The sequence below is a fragment of the Gorilla gorilla genome, chromosome 20, assembly GCF_029281585.2.
Source record: "Gorilla gorilla gorilla isolate KB3781 chromosome 20, NHGRI_mGorGor1-v2.1_pri, whole genome shotgun sequence".
NCBI classification, from domain to species: Eukaryota; Metazoa; Chordata; class Mammalia; order Primates; family Hominidae; genus Gorilla; species Gorilla gorilla.
Window position 1 is genome coordinate 48,583,717 of NC_073244.2, and position 20,682 is coordinate 48,604,398.

Sequence of the window (20,682 nt, forward strand, 5' to 3'; positions counted from 1 at the left end):
GAATGGGTCCCATTACCTTTTCTTGTCCTGGAGGCTGCCTTGTTGGTATTGGGCAAAGTCATTCCTAGCCCTAGTCATTCCTAGTCCATAGAACAAGGAGGATTTTGATATAGTCTTGTAGAGCGTCCGATTCTGTCGCTGTTCAGGGCGCCACTTGTAACCTGCACGGACCTGGTGGACTGAACAAAAGGAATAAAAGACAAGAAACAAAAAAGTATATTTGGAAGAAGGGGTCGGGGGCACCTTGTCTCTAGTGGACAAGGGCCCTGAGCTTTACACAACCCTCCCGTATTTATTGGTAAAACAGATAACAACAAAGGGGGTAGTGATTGTCAGGTAATTGTCAGTTGGCCATTTGGTTCGCAATTGCGAGACTGCATCCTTCCAACAATAGGCGCTAGATTTCCTGGTAGATCATTTCAAGGAGCCCGGCGCTAGGCAGTGATGGCTCTCAGCACACCTTTTGGTGGCAGTGTGCGTTTGCTCACATCCTGCATTCATGATAAACAGTTTACCGTTTAATCATATAACCTCCAGTGGAATGCTGAGTTGGTCACAATCCCTTTGGTCTTTTCGGCTCCCAACGTAGTCTGACCTGAATTTTACCTTTGAGTTCATTCCTAGTCCTGGAAGAGTGCCTCATTCTAACAGGAGTCTTCCCTCAGCATTCCTTTCTGCTCCATCCTTACCTCAGTCACTCATGAAGTAGTTAATTGTGAACAACACATGTGGAGCAGTTTAAATAAAAGTAAAGAGACATACATGCGTAATTGTTCGGTGATGTGGATGAAGGGCAGGGACAGCACAGATGCCTCTGATTTCAAATGGTTAGGGAGGCCTCCTAGAAGTAGGGCTGCCTCAGTTGCCCCTGACTGGTTTGGTAAGTTGGAGATTGGGGGGAAGGCATTCCAGTGGGAGGCGGCAAGGAAGCATAGATAGTTTCAGAGGCTGGACTCTCAGTGTGGAAGGATTGTGGTGGCCAGTGGACTTGCTTAAGATTGAATTTTTTTTTTTTTTTTGAGACGGAGTCTCACTCTGTCATCCAGGCTGGAGTGCAGTGGTGCCATCTCGGCTCGCTGCAAGCTCTGCCTTCCAGGTTCACACCATTCTTCTGCCTCAGCCTCCCGAGTAGCTCGGACTACAGGCACTTGCCACCATGCCCGGCTAATTTTTTGTATTTTTAGTAGAGACGGGGTTTCACCGTGTCAGCCAGGATGGTCTCGATCTCCTGACCTCATGATCCACCCACCTCGGCCTCCCAAAGTGCTGGGATTACAAGTGAGATTACACCACACCCGGCTACCTATGCATATTTAAAAATCAACCTTGGCCAGGTGTGGTGGCTGAGGCCTGTAATCCCAGCACTGTGGGAGGCCTGAGGCGGGCGAATCACGAGGTCAGGAGATGGAGACCATCCTGGCTGACACGGTGAAACCCTGTCTCTACTAAAAATACAAGAAATTAGCTGGGCATGGTGGCAAGCACCTGTAGTCCCAGCTACTCGGGAGGCTGAGGCAGAAGAATCGCTTGAACCTGGGAAGCGGAGGTTGCAGTGAGCTGAGATCGCACCACTGCACTCCAGCCCGGGCAACAGAGTGAGACTCCATCTCAAAATAAATAAATAAATAAATATACATATGTGAAGATACAGACTATCTATTCACACATAGAACAAGGAGAATTTTGTTATAGTCTGACCTGAATTTTACATTTGAGAGCACTTTCAGCTTCTGGCAATTGGGACATTTCCAAAATTCCAGATTCCCTGCTTCTCTGAAAATAAATCTGCCCTAAATCTGCACTGTTCTTTGGTGTCAGACAATTTGAGCTGAACAACGTCTTTGTCATTTGGACGTGACCTTCAGAGTCTATCAGCTGCACTTTCTGCAGTGTCCTTTATACTGAGGTTGAAACCATTGACTACCTAACATTTCACCCCCCTCTCATTTTTATTACCTACCTGACCCCTGAAGGGTTTGCCTTTTCCACCTCTCAGTCGGGGTGGGGACAAATCAGAAAATGCTGAGTGCCAGGCTGAGCAGGGTAGACTTTGTCTTTGAGTAAGCTGAGTTTTGAAGGATGTTAAGAAGGGATTTGACATAAGGAAGTCTATGGTATGTGGGAAAATAGTGATTGACTGTGTATAAGGACTTAAGGGGAAGCGTTCTTTTTTTTTTGAAACGGATCCTCGGTCTGTCATCCGGGCTGGTGTGATCTCAGCTCACTGCACCCTCTGCCTCCCAGGTTCAAACGATTCTCCTGTCCCAGCCTCCCGAGTAGCTGGGATTACAGGTGGTGCCACCAGGCCCAGCTAATCTTTTGTATCTTTAGTAGAGACGGGATTTCACCATGTTCGCCAGGCTGGTCTTGAACTCCTGACCTGGTGGTCTGCCTGCCTTGGCCTCCTAAAGTGCTGGGATTACAGGCGTGAGCCACAGCGCCTAGCTGAGGGGAAGCTTTCTAAGCCCTGAGATTGGTGACGATGATGCCCCTGACTTAATCGAATGCAATTAACATTCATTAAGCACCAACACAGTTGCCAGGCTGTTTAACAGTCATTTTTGATATGGGTTAACTTGGTTATTTCAGATTTGCCTTGACTATCCTTATCAAGATATCTGAGTGGAATTTAGACAGGAAAAGAGATTTCTTAATTCTGGACTCCAGTGGTGGGGATTATGCATTCCTGGATGTTATCAGAGCAACACTGAGAATTCTGTTTCTCATTTCTAAAATAGTTAATTCATTTGAGAGTGTTAATACCAGGAATACATAAGAAATCCAATTCAGGACATTTCCCAAGGTAACATTGAATATTTTTTGTGCGTACTTTCTCTTTTCTTTGAGGCGGAGTCATGCTCTGTCACCCAGGCTGGAGTGCAGTGGCACGATCTTGGCTTACTGCAGTCTCCGCCTCCTGGGTTCAAGGGATTCTCCTGCCTCAGCCTCCCGAGTAGCTGGGATTACAGGTGCATGCCACCACGCCCGGCTAATTTTTATGTTTTTAGTAGAGATGGGGTTTCGCCATGTTGGCCAGGCTGGTTTCAAACTCCTGGCCTCAGGTGATCCACCCACCTCTGCCTCCCAAAGTGCTGGGATTACAGGTGTGAGCCACTGCACCCAGCCTTTTTGTGTGTACTTTCTTCACCACTCCCAGTGTTACCAGGGAAGCATTCTTTCTGATTGGCTAGGAAAAGTCAGAAGTTTGTGGTAGCTGACTTTTCCTGTGCCACCTCCTTCATTCTCAGTAGGTCCACCCGGAACTGCATCCTGTATATAAACAACTTGTTCTTCAATGTAGCTTTTTAGCATAGTATTTACTCAGGAAAAATTAAAGGGCATGAGCATTTAAATAGTTGTTTAAGATGAAACCTCTGTGTCTCTCATGCCTAGCACACATGAAATGTTTGGTGCATGAAGGAATCACAACCTTAAGTAAATGATTTGAAGGAACTAAGTAACAAAGGACTTTCTGTTGTTTGCTTTGGTTTGTCATTTTGGGCATGTGATTAATCACATGTTTCAGGGGCGTTGGTTAGAATTTCCAGATACTCTTGATATGCATGACATCTGAATTATACAAAATAATCAAAGCAAGACTATCTTAGGACATTAGGTATTACTGCCAAGGACCTTTGCCTGAGAGGATAAATTAAAATTTGTGTTAAATTTGTAACAATGAGATGAACTGGCAGGCACATTATGTTATTTTTTTTCTTAGCATTTTTCGTTTTCTTTGGTGCCATACAACAAACTTGAGTGTCTGCTATGTGCAGAACACTCAGTAGATTACAGTTAATGATGGGTAAAACACAGTCTACACACTCAGGAGTCTTCCATTTTATTTTAGGATTCCTTTCTCATTGGGATTTAATTTAATTTTATATGCACACACACCCCTGCAAACATATTTTGACAGGCCCTAATGGTAAAATCATAATGGAGTAAAGTTACTGGCAGTGTATCTACCCAGCTCTATTTTTAAAGGTGTAGAAACAGCCAACACTTATCCCACTGAAAATAATTTCCATAGTAATCCATTGAATGGATGAACTCATCCATTGTTTCCCAGTTTTTGGACTCCTGTTTCCAATGTTTAACTGTTGCAAATAATACTTCTGTGATCAGCTTTGTACATGAAATTCTTATATAGGTTTTTATTCTCATACAAAATATGACAAGGTGAATAGACATGACTGTTTTGAAGCATTGGGCACCCACAGCAGTTGGAGATTTGAACCCTGCCAGTTTTTTTTTTTTTGTTTTTTTTTTTGAGACAGAGTCTCGCTCTGTCACTCTGTCCCACTGCATCAGGCTGGGATGCAGTGGTGCGATCGATCTCGCCTCACTGCAACCTCTGCCTCCCAGGTTCGAGCAATTCTCTTGCCTCAGCCTCTTGAGTAGCTGGGATTACAGGTGCCCACCATCACACCAGGCTAATTTTTGTATTTTTAGTAGAGACAGGGTTTCACCATATTGGCCAGGCTGGTCTCAAACTCCTGACCTCAAGTGACCCACCTGCCTTGGCCTCCCAAAGTGCTGGAATTACAGGCATGAGCACCGCAGCTGGCCCTGAACCCTGCCAGTTCTAAAGAATTTGAACTTCCAATTACTTCTTTCTTTTCTGAGACTCCCTTCTTCACCATGTGTTGCTTTATACTGTGCAATTTTTATTTTATTTTATTCATTTATTATTATTATTTTTTTTGAGATGGAGTTACATTCTTGTTGCCCAGGCTGGAGTGCAATGGCATGATCTCGGCTCACTGCAACCTCCGCCTCCCAGGTTCAAGTGATTCTCCTGCCTCAGCCTCCCAAGTAGCTGGAATTACAGGCATGTGCCACCATGCCCGGTTCATTTTGTATTTTTAGTAGAGATGGGGTTTCACCATGTTGGTCAGATTGGTCTTGAACTCCTGACCTCAGGTGATCTACCCACCTCGGCCTCCCAAAGTTCTGGGATTACAGGTGTGAGCCACCATGCCCAGCCCTACTGTACAACTTTTATTTGCTTTTATTTTAATTATTACACTGTGCAGATTTTGATTACCGGGGTACACCTGCCAACTTAGGTCTCTTTCTTCTCACATGAAAGCTCACATAGTGTCCTGATTTGTTTCCAAATGTTGACATGGTCCTTTGCCACCCACTACATGTTTCTGTAATCCTCATTTTCCCCAACATTGCAGTAACATCACTTTTCAGAAACCTTTAGTGCCTCATTTCAGTGTCTTAGATATTTAGGACAGTCTTCATTTAAAATATTGTATCCTGTTGTCTGATGTCATGTTCTGATTATTCAGTCTGAAAGTGTGTTTATTGTTACCACAGGGGAATCATCTTATGTGTACTTTTTTTTTTTTTTTTTTTTTTTGAGATGGAGTCTGGCCCTGTTGCCCAGGCTGGAGTGCAGTGTCGCGATCTCAGCTCACTGCAAGCTCTGCCTCCCGGGTTCACGCCATTCTCCTGCCTCAGCCTCCCGAGTAGCTGGGACTACAGGTGCCGACCACCACGCCCAGCTAATTTTTTGTATTTTTAGTAGAGACGGGGTTTCACCGTGTCAGCCAGGATGGTCTCGATCTCCTGACCTCATGATCCACCCACCTCGGCCTCCCAAAGTGCTGGGATTACAGGCGTGAGCCACCGTGTCTGGCCTTGTGTACTTTTAACTTAGATACATTTACTTTTTATCCACTCAGCTGAAAAAGGAGAAAAATAAAAGTAGGTCAGGTCAATCTGTTCCCTTTCCCATTTAATGAATTCATGCCCAGGAGTGAGTGAGAAATGGGAGGACTGAATCTGCTGCTCTCCAAGACTAGCTTAGGAGTTTCTGACATCATGGGCATCCCAGCAAGCCAACGGTCACATTAGTCACCACGTATTTTTCATATCATGTGATCCCTCTATCAGTGTATCAGCCTTTGCTGTATAATGAACAATCCTAAACATCAATGGCTTAAAACAAAATCACTTATTAGCACATAATTTGGTAGGTTCATATTTTGGGCTGGCCGCAGGTAGGTTTTGCAGATTTCACCTGGTCTTGTCATTTTGCTGCAGTTGGCTGGCATTTTGACCAGGGCTGGAGGACTATCCATGTGTGACAGTTAGGAAGCTAGTTGGTTGGGGTGCCTAGTTTCTTCTTGGTTCTCTTCCATGTGGGCTTGGGTTTGGTCATATGGTCTTGGGTTTCTCTATGCAGGAAGAGAGGACAGCCCCAGTTAACAAGTACTTTTAACGTTTTGGCTTTTGTCATGTTCACTGATGTCCTTTTGGCCAAAGGAAGTCACATGGCCAAGTCCAGAGTCATCATAGAACGGGATAACATAAGGGAGTAGATACAGGGAGACATGATTTATTGGTCCCAATGATTCATACCCTTACCATGTGCAAGATTAACTCACCCCCCTCCCAAGATCCCCAAAAGTTTCATCTTGATTCAAAAGTCCAGTATCTTATGTGTAACAGTCTGGATGTAGCTAAAGCTTCTTCACTGGATCCTTTTTGAGTCAGATACCTGTATACTAAAAAGGCAAGTCATTTGTTTCCCTCCACCCCGAACATTCCCTACCTAACATACAGTGGTGAGAGAGAGACACTGCAGTAGATGCTCCCATTCAGAAAGGACAGGAATTAGGCATAGAGGAGGCCTCTCCGTTTTGAACTGTTTCAGATCCTTTGGACTTCCTTGAAAGCTCTATGGGTTTCCCATGTACCAGATTTGGGACTGCTCTATTAAACAAAAGCTGAAATCACAGTCAGACAGGCCTCACATCTTTGGCAAGGTGTCGGTGCTATGGGACAATGCCCATAAGAATCTCAGAAGCCTTTTTGTCCAGCTTGGAGACTCCACTAGGCATCCCCTTAACACTTCAGAGGTCCTAAAGTTTGGGTCTTTTAGCCAAACTTTTGATTCGAACTTTACTCTGAGTTTATTTTTTTATTTTGAGACATGTGCTGGCTGGAGAGACTGAAGATGTAAAATAATTTTATTTCCAAGCTAGCAAGTCCTGACTTGTCTATATTTCCTCTGAATTACGCTTGCAAGCTGTATAATTGCTTCTTCAGCTCTTCTGTTTCTGGACATTATTATATGTCGCTAGAAACATCCAACTGAATTTTTTTTTTTTTTTGAGATGAAGTTTCGCTCTTGTTGCCCAGGCTGGAGTGCAATGGAGCGATATCGGCTCACTGCAACCTCCGCCTCCCAGGTTCAAGCAATTCTCCTGCCTCAGCCTCCCGAGTAGCTGGGATTACAGGCATGCGCCACCACACCTGGGTAATTTTGTATTTTTAGTAGAGACGGGGTTTCTCCATGTTGGTCAGGCTGGTCTCAAACTCCCAGCCTCGGGTGATCCGCCCGCCTCGGCCTCCCAAAGTGTTTGGATTACAAACGTGAGCCACTGCGCCTGGCCCAACTGAAACTTTTAACAGGCTTTTTGGAGATCTCTTTAGCTAGATCCAAAAATTCATCAGGTATATTTTCTGTTTTCCAAGTTCATGCAGGCAATAGCTTTGCTAATATATAATACGAGTTGCCTTGTTCAAGCTGCCATATCAGTTTCATCACTCCTTTCCCAGTCCCCACTAGCAGTTTGTTTACTGCTTTTCCAACCTGTGCTAATAGTTTTCCTGGATGCTTTCCAAGCCTCTGCCCATGTCCTGCTCCCAAAGCTAATGCCACATGTTTTAGGTATTTTGTTATGGCAGCACTTCACTTCTGTGTACCAACTTAGTGACCTAAAGAACATAGCGGCTTAGGCCTGGTGCAGTGGCTCTCACCTGTAATCCCAGCACTTTGGGAGGCCGAGGCGGGCGGATCATGAGGTCAGGAGTTCGAGACCAGCCTGGCCAACATAGTGAAACCCCGTCTCTACTAAAAATACAAAAATTATCTGGGTGTGGTGGTACACACCTGTAGTCCCAGCTACTTGGGAGCTGAGGCGGGAGCAGGAGAATCGCTTGAACCCAGGAGGCAGAGGTTGCAGTGAGCCGAGACCACGTCATTGCACTCCAGCCTAGATGACAGAGTGAGACTATCTCCAAAAAATAAAAAATAAATAAAATAAAACAAAACAAAACAAAAACCAAACAAACTTAGCTTAAAATGAAATCCTTTTTTCAAAATCCTGTGGGTCAGCAAGTAGGCCCGGCATGGCTGAGCTGATCCTCTTGGCATCCTCATGTGGCTGTAGTTAGCTGGCTGCTCAGCTACAGCTGGATGGTCTCAACCTGTCTGGTGGTTGACAGCTTGGTTGGCTGGGATGCTTCAATTCCTGGTTCTTCTCCATGTGGCCTCTTCAGCAGGGAAGCTCAGGTTATTCACATGGTGGTCTCAAGGTTTCTTGCACAGAGAGAAGGCCAGCCCTGAACTCAGATGCCTCTCAAACATCTGCTTGCATCATGTTTGCTGGTGTCCCACTGGATAAAGCAGGTCCCATGGCCAAGCCCAGGGTTAATTTAGGAGGAGACTGCATGAAGGGTAGAAACAGGGAGGCATGATTCACTGGGGCCATCACTGTACCCATCCACTGGTTAGATACAATGCTTTTGGCCGCAAGCAACAGTAAACCTAATTTAGGCTGTTCTAAACAATAAGTAACTTAGCCTATATAAAAAGAAGTTCACAGAGAGGGTGCACTTTGGGGTTGGTCCTTCAGCTCCATAAGCTTCCCAAGGACTGGGGTGCTTTCATCTCTGCAGTCTACCCTGTTCTCTACAGTGTCAGCCTCATCCAGGCTGGTTCCCCTCAAAGCCATAGGATGTCTGCCAATAGCAAGTTTGTTTAATTCTCACAATGGCCCTATAAGGTAAGTACTATTATAATATCGATTTTATAGGAAATTGAGACACAGATATTAAGATATCAACACAAAGTCATAGGGGAAGGAGGAGAGAGGGGACTGTAATTTGAACACAGTTTGTCTCCAGAGTTTGTGCTTTTAGCCACTGAGTAGTTGTTAAACTTTAGTGTGCATCAGAATTACTTGGAAGCCTTGTTCAAACATTGCTGGGCTCCCCCCGCAATTTCTGATTCGGTAGCCCTAGGATGGGGACTGAGAATTCTTATTTCTAACAAGTTCCCAGGGGATGCTGGTGCTGCAGGTTCAGGGAACACACACTGAGGCGGTGCACTAAGCCCTGCTGCCTCTTTTGGGTAATCTGTGCCCATGTTTCTAAGCATCAGGAAAAGTGCTGACTTCCTGTGACTCCATCTTACAAATGACGAAGTCTTTTGCTAGAATCCTACGGTAAGGCTTCTTGTGGCCTGTTGGTTACCATTCATTTTTCATATATTTATTTTTCAGCTGGCAAGCAGATGAATTAACTCCCCCAAGCTTCTAGCTGTGTTTCTACTCAGTGGGAGAGATTTGGAGTGAATCATGAGGGTCAACCACACAGTGTTTACAATGCTCCCTACATGCATGGTTCACAGACAAACCATGAGTTGTTCCGGGGCTGGAGGAATAACGGTTGTGTTAAATGTGTTAAAGTATCACTAATTGCTCTGTGATGTAGCTCCTTCATGGGAGATTTTCAAGGGGTGTATGTGTGTATGTTCTGAGAAGGGGTTGTAAAAGCAAATCACAACAGGGACTAGGCAGATACCTGAATAGCCTTTTTCTCTCCAGTGTTTAATGATGAACAGTTTCAGACATATGGAAAAAACCAGGAAGCCTTGTACATTGAACACTCACATACCCACCACCTAGATTCTCAGTGAGTACCTCCTTCTCATGAACTTTTCCTGATCCTCAATCCTACAGTGACCTCTCCCTCTTGAGATTACTCTGACCCAGTGATTCACAACCATCACACTACTTTTAGGAGCCTTTGAAAGTACAAAAGCCCCATCCCCTGGTTTTATGGATTTGTGGTGGGACTCAAGAATCCATAATTTAAAACACCACCGAGGTAGCTCTAAAATATAGCCAGAGAGAGATGAGGCATGAGAACCAAAGCCCTCACTCATCTGTGCTCTTCTCTTGTGATTAAGTACATTGGGACTGGCTGGGTTTGGGGACAGCTATCGATATAACTGAGTGTAGATAGAGTCTTAAGGCCATTTCATAGTCCAGCCAGTATAGAATAGTGGAGCTGGTAGGGGACAGGAAATGTAGGGAGGATTCCCTGGGAAGGGTACAGTGTGGAAGTAGTTTTAGAGACACAATGTCATACCCTCAAGGAGTGATGGAGGCATTCTGAGAAGGGGATGCAAAATCAAAGAGACAAGGCATGTACCTAAATGAATGACGCTGGTGAGGCAGTCTCCAATAGTGTGTTGCAGCTGATAGACCCCCAGCATGAGTCACCGTCAGCCAACTGTGGTCCTACAGCAGTGCAAAGCCCAGGGTGGTCAGATTTATGGATTTTTAACATAACCCATAGATTGAGATTTTCATATGAAATCTTCCAACATTTAATTGATATAAACACAAGTTTTAAAGCAGTATATGGGTCAAATTAAACCCCTCTATGGACTGCAGATTGTACTTAAAGAGAATAAGTGTTGGGCAGGGAAGAATCCCAGTGCTAGATTTCCAGACTCATTTGGAAATCTCACCGAACTTCCATGCCAAGGACGGTTATATATTCCCATCCTCCAAAGTATAGCTTTCTAGGTAGCAGAGGTTCGTTTGAAACTTTGTTGCTTGTCTAATAATAATAAATCATTTTTGGTTATTTAAAAATATTTGACTGCTAAGTGTTTGCAGATTCTGTTGTAGACACCAGGGCAATCACAGTGATCCAGCCATGCACATGGAACTGATGTCTTAGTGGGAAGTCAGAAAATAGAAATGAATATAATGTATTATCTTAGAGTTAAGGCAACACAATAAAGCAGGAGAGGGGAATGAAACCCGCATGAGAGCATGGAATTTTACATAGAACGGCCAGGGACTGCACCCGGCATTTTGTCTGAGCCCTTCACAGTAATCCTAATCCTCACCACAAGCTGTGAGATAAGCACTGTTATTTTTAGTTCGCAGGAGAAACTGACGTGCTGAGCAGCTAATTCAGTGCCTGAGGTTACACTAGTTGTGGACAGAGATGGGTTCCAAATCCAGATAGTATGGGTTGAATCCACACTCTTCATCATCACCCACTTTCCCTCCTTAGGCCTGAGCAGGCACGTGGCAGCATTTGGTAGAGGAAGGAGTGAGCCCTGCTGTAGGAACTATATATATTGGTGAGTTATTTGCCCCCAAGCCCCAGAGGCACCACTGCTTCAAGTAGAACAAATACTGAGACCAAGTAGTCTCAGGAAATTTTCAAACTCAGCAAGATAATTCTTTACTATTTAGTTGTACTTGTGTGGTGTCTTCTCCCTGCCTAGTTTTAAAACTCCCTCTAGGTAAGGGCTTTGGTTTTGTTTGCTTTTATCCTCCCTAGCAGCTAGCCTGGGATATTGACAGTAAGTAACAGGTGCATAAATGATGCTGGCTGGGCAGAGATAGGAGAAAAATGGTCTTTCACTCCTTGGTGCCAAGGTCACAATCCAAAGTAGGGTCTAGAAATCTTTCCTACTTCCCTCAGGGAAGCCTTATGACCTCTCATTCTTTTTTTTTTTTTTTTTTTTTGAGACAGAGTTTTGCTCTTGTCGCCCAGGCTGGAGTGCAATGGCGCAATCTCGGCTTACCGCAAGTAACTGGGATTACAGGCATGCGCCACCACACCTGACTAATTTTGTATTTTTAGTAGAGACGGGGTTTCTCCATATTGGTCAGGCTGATCTCAAACTCTCGACCTCAGGTGATCCGCCCACCTTGGCCTCCCAAAGTGCTGGGATTACAGGCATGAACCACCGGGCCTGGCCTTGACCTCCCATTCTAAAGTGTGGGAGGGAAAGACAGGCTCCTGGGTGAGCAGAGGTGTGTTTTGTGTTAAAGGCGTTCGTGGCATTCAGGGATGTGGCTGTGGACTTCACCCAGGAGGAGTGGAGGTTGTTGAGCCCTGCTCAGAGGACCCTGCACAGGGAGGTGATGCTGGAGACTTATAACCATCTGGTCTCACTGGGTAAGAATGGCCTCCCTTGGCACTTAAAATCTGCCCTACAGAGTATTTTCCACTCATCATGAGGAAGGGCTACCTGCAGAGCACCTTTCCCTTAGAGTTGAGCTTGAAAACAATTTACCTTTTTCGTCTGTGTAAATCTGGATTTAGTAGAATTGAAAGCAGACAGATTGATTTATTCATGTTATGGATAACACTACATTTCCAGGCCTGTTTCCCAAGGCTTGTGCTCTCTCTTTATTTTGCTTCAAACCCAGGAAATTTTTCATACACCAAGTGTTCATAATATGCCATCTTTCTGACTGGAGTCACCTTTCCTTAGTCAACCCTTCTACTTCAGAGAGAGAACTATTCATAGGTCTTTTTTATCCTCTGGGTTTCCTCACCCATTTCAGCTCTGAGTTCTAGAATGCCCTCTTGAGCCCATAACCAACAATGTCCTCATTTTCTTCCCTATGAACAGAAATTCCATCTTCTAAACCAAAACTCATTGCTCAGCTGGAGCGAGGGGAAGAGCCCTGGAGAGAGGAGAGAAAATGTCCACTGGACCTCTGTCCAGGTGAGTGTTGAGTGTGGGGTAGACGGGATAATCTACAGCTTGGCAGATAGGGAAGGAGGAGGCATCTCTCAGATACTGGGAAGAAGCTCTTCTTCAGGCCTCCTAAGCCAAGAGAAACGTTGCCTGACATGGTCTTCCTTCCGGAACATAATCGTCAGTTGAGGGAGGGACTTCCCTGGTTCCCTTGTCTCTTCCTTACACCAGGAAGCCTTCCTTCCTCATTTGTCTTCTCCGTAATGCTTAGTCTTTCCTCATTCACTGTCTTCTTTCTCACCTGATCTTAAAAATTGCATCTACCCCGTGAATGTTAAGTCTACGACACTTCTAGATACTTTCTAGCTACTCTTATGCTAAGATTAATTGATTATCTCCACCTCTCCTATTCCCATAATTTATTACACAATACTTAAGCTATGACTAATAATAAAATACATACTCATGTGCCAATGTCCCAGCTTAAGAAATAAAAAATTACCTAAACAGTCGGAACCCCCATTTCCCCTTCCCTGATGGTATCCTCTACCCATCCCTCCAATGGAATTGTTTTTCAGTGTTAGGGATTTATAATTCTCATGCATGGCTTTATCATTTCCTTCATATGTATGAATCGCTAAATCATCTATATTGTTGTTTGGCATATTTTAAAACTTTATATCAATGTCATCATATTATGTATGTATTTTGTTTTCTTCCCTGAGACTAATTTTGTACTATGTTGGTATATGTAGCTCTGCTTCATTCATTTTTGTGGCTATATAATATTGTATTTTATGCATAATTATAATACAATTCATTTATCCATTCCATTTTTGTTGGACAGTTACAGTTTTAACAGTGTATTCTTTTGACCCACTAAAGAATGTTGCTGTGAACCTTCTCACAGATATGTCCTTGGGCACATAAGCACCCGTTTATCTAGGATATGTACCTAGGAATAGGACAGCTGAGTAAAAGAATATGCACCTGGTCAGTCTGACAAGGTAATGCCAAACTATTCTCCAAAGTTGTTGTATTAGTGTTCTAGGGCTGCCACAACAAAGTACCACAAACTGAGTGGCTTAAACAACAGAAGTTTATTTTCTCACAGTTCTGGAGGCTAGAAGTAGAGATCAAGGTGTTGGTAGGTTTGGTTCCTTTTGAGGGTTGTGAGGAAGAATCTGTCCCATGCCTCTCCTCTAGCTTCTGGAGGTTTGCTGGCAATCCGTGGTGTGGAGGAGCAGAGTCCCAGTCTCTGCCTTCATCTTCATATAGCGTTCTCCCTGTGTGCGTGTCTCTGTGTCCAAATTTTCCTTGTTTGTAAGGACATTATTCATACTGGATTAGGACCCACTCTAATGACCTCATCTTAACTAATTGCATCTGCAACAACCCTGTTTCCAAATAAGTTCATCTTTTGAGATATTAGGGGTTTGGACTCCAATATGTCATTTTTTGGGGAAACAGAACTCAACCTATAGCAATTGCTTACACTCACATAGCATTTTATTGTTTGAGGATTCTAGTTGCCCTGCATCCTTCCTAATACTTTGTGTGGTCAGACTTTAGGTTTTGATCATCTTTTGGGTATGAAATGGCCTCTCATAGTAGTTGTAATTTGATTAGTTTTGAGTTTGAGCATCTTTTTATATGTTCATTCCTTGACTGGCCTTGGTGTTTGCTCTTCTGTGAAGCCTTTTCAATTCTTTTGCTTTTCTTCTTGTTGATTTGAATTTGAATTTTTAAAAATAAATCATTGAGGTGAACTCTTTATCAGATGTTCCAATCTGTGGCCTACCTCCTTGCTTTTTTTATTTTTTTATTGAGATGGAGTCTTGCTCTGTCACCCAGCCAGGAGTGCAGTGGCATGATCTCGGCTCACAGCAACCTCTGCCTCCCAGATTCAAGCGATTCTGCTGTCTCAGCCTCCTGAATAGCCGGGACTACAGGCGTGTGCCACCATGCCTGGCTGGTTTTTGTATTTTTAGTAGAGACAGGGTTTCACCATGTTGGCCAGGCTGGTCTTGAACTCCTGACCTGAAGTGATCCACCTGCCTTGGTCTCCCAAAATGCTGGGTTTACAGACGTGAGCCACCACGCCCGGCCCCCACTTGCCTTTTTTTTTTTTTTTTTTTTTTTTAATACAGAGTCTCGCTCTGTTGCCAGGCTGGAGTGCAAAGGCGCAATCTCGGCTCACTGCAACCTCCGCCTATCGGGTTCAAGCAATTCTCCTGCCTCAGCCTCCCGAGTAGCTGGGACTACATGCATGCCACCACGCCTGGCTAATTTTTTTGTATTTTTAGTGTTAGCCAGGATGGTCTCCATCTCCTGACCTCATGATCCGCCCACCTCAGTCTCCCAAAGTGCTGGGATTACAGGCGTGAGCCACCGCGTCCGGCCTTTTTTTTTTTTTTTTTTTGAGACAGAATTTTGTTCTTGTCCCCCAGGCTGGAGTGCAGTGGCGCAATCTCAGCTCACTGCAACCTCGGCCTACTGGACTCAAGCAATTCTCCTGCCTCAGCCTCCTGAGTAGCTGGGACTACAGGCATGTGCCACCATGCCTGGCTAATTTTGTATTTTTAGTAGAGACGGGGTTTCACCATGTTGGCCAACCTAGTCTCGAACTCCTGACCTCAGGTGATCCACCACCTCGGCCTCCCAAAGTGCTGGGATTACAGGCGTGAACCACTTGTGCCCAGCCTCAAATTTTATTTCTACTAAAATATATAATTATTCTTATGCTACATTTCTTCATGTGTCAGTCTTTTTAAATTTGTGTATTTTAATTAATTTGTCCACTTAACCTCAGCAGTTAAATTTGTTGGCATAATGTTCATAATATTCCCAAATTTCTTTAAAAGTGTGTATATTTCTCTAGTGGTGCTTCCTCTTTCATTCCCCATATTGTGATTTAAAACATTTTGGGGGTATTTTATCTAAAGGTTCATTAATTTTATGGATTTTTGCAAAGAGTCAACTTTTGGTTTCATTGATTTTCTGTAGTATTAATCTATATCCCATTTAAGTGATTTTTATTTGTATCTTTTTCTGCATTCTACTTTCTTTGGGTTTAATTTCCTCTTCTTACTTCCTAAGGTAGAAGCTTAGGTCATTGGTATAGACCTTCTTTTCTAATACAATCACATATATATCTGTACATTTATTTCTAAGCCTTGCTTTAGCTGAATCCTACAACTTTTGGTGTGTTGTGTTTTCTTTATCATTTAGTTCATGATATTTTCTAATTTTCTTATTTTTTAACCTGTTGGTTGTTTAGAAGTGAGCTGCTTAATTTCCAGATATTCAGGTATTTTCTAAATGTTTTATTTTGATTGGTTTTCAATTTAATTGTATTTTGTTGAGAGAATGTATTCTGTATATTTTCAATCTTTCAAAGCCTGTTGAGATTAATTTTATGGCACAGCATATGATCTATTTTTGTGAACATCCTATGAGCTCTTAAAAGGAATGTGTATTCTGCAGTTGTTGAGGGTACTATCCTATAAATGTCAGATAGGTCATATTAGTAATATTTTTCAGATGATTGATATCCTTACTGAGTTTTTTATCTTATTTTTCTATCCATTACTGCAAAGGTGTGTTAACATATCATTGTGGATTTGTCTATGTGTCTGTAGTGATCTCTAAGGTTTTGATTCATACAGTTAGTAATTTTGCTATGAGGCACATGTACATTAATAATTGTTATGTCTTCTTATTGACCTTTTTATCATTATGGAGTTTCCTCCTTTGTTTTTTAGCAATACCCCTTGTCTTGAGGTCTGTTATCTGATATTAATATAGCTACTCCAGCCTTTTTTTTTTTTTTTTTTTTTTGAGACAGAGTTTTGCTTTTGTTGCCCAGACTGGAGTGCAATGGCACGTTCTCGGGCGTGGCTCGGAGATGCCACGACCAAACACCTCTTAAAGTCCTCCTGGCTTCAAGTGATTCTCCTGCTTCAGCCTCCTGAGTAGCTGGGATTACAGGTGCCCACTACCATGCCTGGCTAATTTTTTTCCTATTTTTAGTAGAGACAGGATTTCACCATGTTGGCCAGGCTGGTCTCGAACTCCTGGCCTCAGGTGATCCACCTGCCTCTGCCTCCCAAAGTGCTGGGATTACAGACGTGAGCCACCATGTCTGGCCCATTCCAGCTTTTTAGTATTTACTCTTTCCGTGGCATACCTTTGTCCATTCTTTATATTTCAATCTTTTTATTTGCGTCTTTGTATTTAAAATGAGTCTCTTATAGACAGCATATAGTTGACTTTTTTCCTCTTTATCCAGTTTGCCAATCTCTACGTTTTGTTGGAGTATTGAATGCATTAGCACTCAAATGTTATTGTTGATGAGTAAGGTTATTTCTACTTTTGCCAGATATTTTTTTGTTTTCTCTAATGTGTTTTTACTTGCTCTGCTTTCTTTAGCCTACTTTTGTTTCAATGTTTTAATAAAATACTTTTTAGATTCTTTTTTCTTTTTTTTTTTTTTTTTGAGACACAGTCTCCCTCTGTCACTGAGACTGGAGTGCAGTGGTGAGATCTTGGCTCAGTCATCCTCTGCCTCCTGGGTTCAAGGGATTCTCCTGCCTTGGCTTCCCGAGTAGCTGGGACTAGAGGCACACGCTACTACACCCAGCTAATTTTTGTATTGTCAGTAGAGATGGGATTTCACCATGTTGGCCAGGCTGGTCTCGAACTCCTGACCTCAAGTGATCTGCCTGCCTCAGCCTCCCAAAGTGTTCAGATTACAGGTGTGAGCCACCGCGCCCGGCTCCTTTTTCGATCTTCATGTTAATTTCTCTCAGCTATCTAGCTATGTATCTGCCTTGTGTGTGTTTATGACTTTTCCAGGGCTTACAATATGTATTTTTAACTTAAACTAATTAGAGTTATTATTTGTTTAAGGTAATGTAAGAATCTCACAAGAGTATGTTTACATTCCCCTCATCTTCAGTGCTGTTGTCATATACATTATTTCTGTAAACATCCTAAACCCAATACTACAGTGTTAAAATTTTTAAGCCATCGTATAGTAATATGTATTTTTAAAGAAATTAAGGTAAATGTATGTAGAAATATGTGTGTGTGCTTTATATCTGTCACATTTCTTATGCTCTTCACTCCTTAATGTAGATACAAGTTGCCATCTGATACCATTTTCCCTCATCCTGAAAGACTTCCTTTAACATTTAGTACAGTTACCTGGCATTGGATTTTCCATTTTAATCTGAAAAGATTATTTTCTCTCCAGTTTGCGAAAATTAACTGGAGATAGAATCGCTGGTTAACGTATTTTTCTCTAGCATTGCAGTGTCTTCTGGCTTTCATAGTTTTATAATTTTTGTTGAGTAATTATTATATTGTTCTTTTGTATTTTGATCTTCTCTGGCTGCCTTCAAGATTTTCTTATTATCTTTGGCCTTCAACAGTTTGACCGTGATGTTTCTGTGAGTCGTTTTCTTTGTGTTTCTACTACTTGAGCATTATGAAGCTTCTTGGCTCTCTAAGTTTTATTTTCTATTCACTGTGAGAAATACTTGGCTATTATTTCAATATTTTTCCTGTCCCTTTTACTCTTTCCTCTCATTCTAGGACTCCCAATTTACCTGTATATTGGACTGCTGGAAATGTGTTTTTGAAGATTCATATTGTCTCATAAGCTTCTGTTCATTTTTTTTCCATCTTTTTTCTCTCTTTTTTGAGGGGTGGGTGGATATAGGTAATTTCTATTCTTTTATTTTCAAATTCACTAATCTTTTTTCTTTTTCTGTTTGCTATTAAACCTGTCTAGTGAATTTTTAAATTTCAGTTATCGTTTTTTTCTTTCCCCCTCCCCTCCTCTCCCCTCCCCTCCCCTCCCCTCCCCTCCTCTTGTTTCTGTGGGTATTAGGAGTGCTCTCAGGCAAGAAAGCCACAAACAAAATTATTACCCCTTTCTGTTGCAATTTTTTGAGCATAAACTCTTACCCATCTTCTGGCTGGTTATGTATATTTTCCAGTGCCTTTGAGTAGTTATTTGTTATATTTTATCCAGTCTTATTATTTTCTGCTGCAGGGTTCTTGTGACCATTTCAGTCTGCTGGCATTTTCATTAGTGGGCTTCCTCATATTATTTTTGAATTGATTTTTGGAAATTGCTTCAAAATTACAGAATATTTGCAAAAATAAAAATAGTAGAATAAATATATATGGTGCAGTGAGTTGGATGTGGTTTGTCCCCACCACAACTCATGGTGAAATTTAATTGCCAGTTTAACGGTATTGAAAGGTGGTATTTAAGAGGTGTTTGGTTGTGGTATCTCTGCCCTCTCGAATGGCTTATGCAGACTGGGTTAGTTCTTTTGGACTGGGTTGGTTCTCGTGAGATCAATTTGTTATAAAACAAGGCTTCCTCTGATGTTTGGCCTCTTTGCATGCACTTGCTTTCCCTTCGTCTTTCTGCTGTGATTTGAAGCAGCATGAGACCATCACCAAATGGGCTACCATCCAACCTCCAGAATTGTGAGCCAAATAAACTTTTTTTGTAAATTACCCAGTCTCAGGTATTCTGTTATAGCAATACAAAACAGATTAAGACATATGGCATATATGTTATTATATAAATGGCATCATAAAATGACCTACTATTTTACTTAGTTTGCTTTATCATTTATTCTTGTGCTCTTTTGCATGCATACCCTTCCTCCTTCCTTCCCCTTTCTCAGTACATATGTATGTATGTGTATATGTATATGTATGTTCATATGTGTTTGTTTTGTTTTTGTCTTTGTTTTTGTTTTTGTTTTTTGAGACAGAGTCTCGCTCTGTCACCCAGGCTGGAGTGCAGTGGCACGATCTCAGCTCACTGCAACCTCCGCCTCCTGGGTTCAAGCGATTCTCCTGCCTCAGCCTCCCAAGTAGCTGGGATTACAGGTGCACGCCACCATGCCTGGCTAATTTTTGTGTTTTTAGTAGAGACGGGGTTTCACCATGTTAGTCAGGCTGGTCTTGAACACCTGACCTCGTGATCTGCTCACCTCGGTCTCCCAAAGTGCTGGGATTGCAGGCGTGAGCCACCACACCCAGCCTGTAAGTGTTTGTTTCTGTGAATTTTCTAAGAATGTCAATATTGTCTCATATAACCACAGTGTGGTTATCAACCTCAGTAAACTTAACTTTGATACAGTCATTTTGCCTGTTATCTACCATTCGTATTATAATTTTGTCAACATATAGAATAATATGGTTTTTTACTTTCCAGAACATAATCTAGTCCAAGGTTAGTTAGTTCATTTTCATGTCATGTCTATAATTATTATTAGGGAAAGGGAATTATTATTTCAATCTTTCTCTGTCTTTTATGACATTGACATTTCATTTGTTTATTTAATTTTAGATTCAGAGTGTACATGTGCAGGCTTGTTACATGGTTATATTATGTAATGCTGGGGTTTGGGGCTTCTATTGAACCTATCACCCAAATAGTTTACATAGTACCTGATAGGTAGTTTTTCAGCCCTTACCTCCATCCTTTTTCCCCTGTTTTGGAGTCCCCAGTGTCTGTTATTTCCATCTTTATGTCCATGTGTACCCATTGTTTAGCTCCTACTTTTGAGAACATAGGTTATTTGATTTTCTGTTTCTGCATTGATTCACTTAGGATGATGGCCTCTAGCTGCATCCATGTTGCTGCAGAGGACATGATTTCATTCTTTTTTATGGCTGCATAGTATTTCATGGTGTGTGTGTACCACATTTTATTTATCCAGTCCACTATTGATGGGCACATACGATGATTCCATGACTTTGCTGTTGGGAATAGTGCTGTGATAAACATACGAGTGCAGGTGTCTTTTGGTAGAACAATTTATTTTCCCAGTCTTGGGATTGTTGGATTGAATGGTAGTTCTATTTTTAGTTCCTTGAGAAATTTCCATACTGTTTGCCATACAGGTTGAACTAATTTACATGACCACCAACAATATATAAGCATTCCCTGTTCTGTGCATCCTCACCAACATCTGTTTTTTTGTTTGTTTGTTTGTTTGTTTAACTTTTTAATAATAGCCATTCTGACTGGTGTGAGATGGCCTATCTTCTTGTGGGTTTTCTTTTCCCATCCTTCACTGGTACCAAGATCTCTTTGTGGT

The 20,682-nt window shown here is 42.3% G+C and overlaps 1 protein-coding gene across 7 annotated transcripts in view; it reads left to right on the forward strand.

Moving 5' to 3' along the window:
• The window catches only part of ZNF875 (zinc finger protein 875), a 47,592-nt gene that overhangs the window by 17,943 nt on the left and 8,967 nt on the right, over nucleotides 1–20,682 (forward strand). For 6 of the 7 annotated variants that reach the window (XM_055369168.2, XM_055369170.2, XM_063701852.1 and 3 more), the window contains 2 exons: nucleotides 11,892–12,018; nucleotides 12,479–12,574. In XM_055369168.2, coding sequence (XP_055225143.1) covers nucleotides 11,892–12,018; nucleotides 12,479–12,574 — 223 coding nt within the window. The other variant, XR_010132110.1, reaches the window with a different exon arrangement.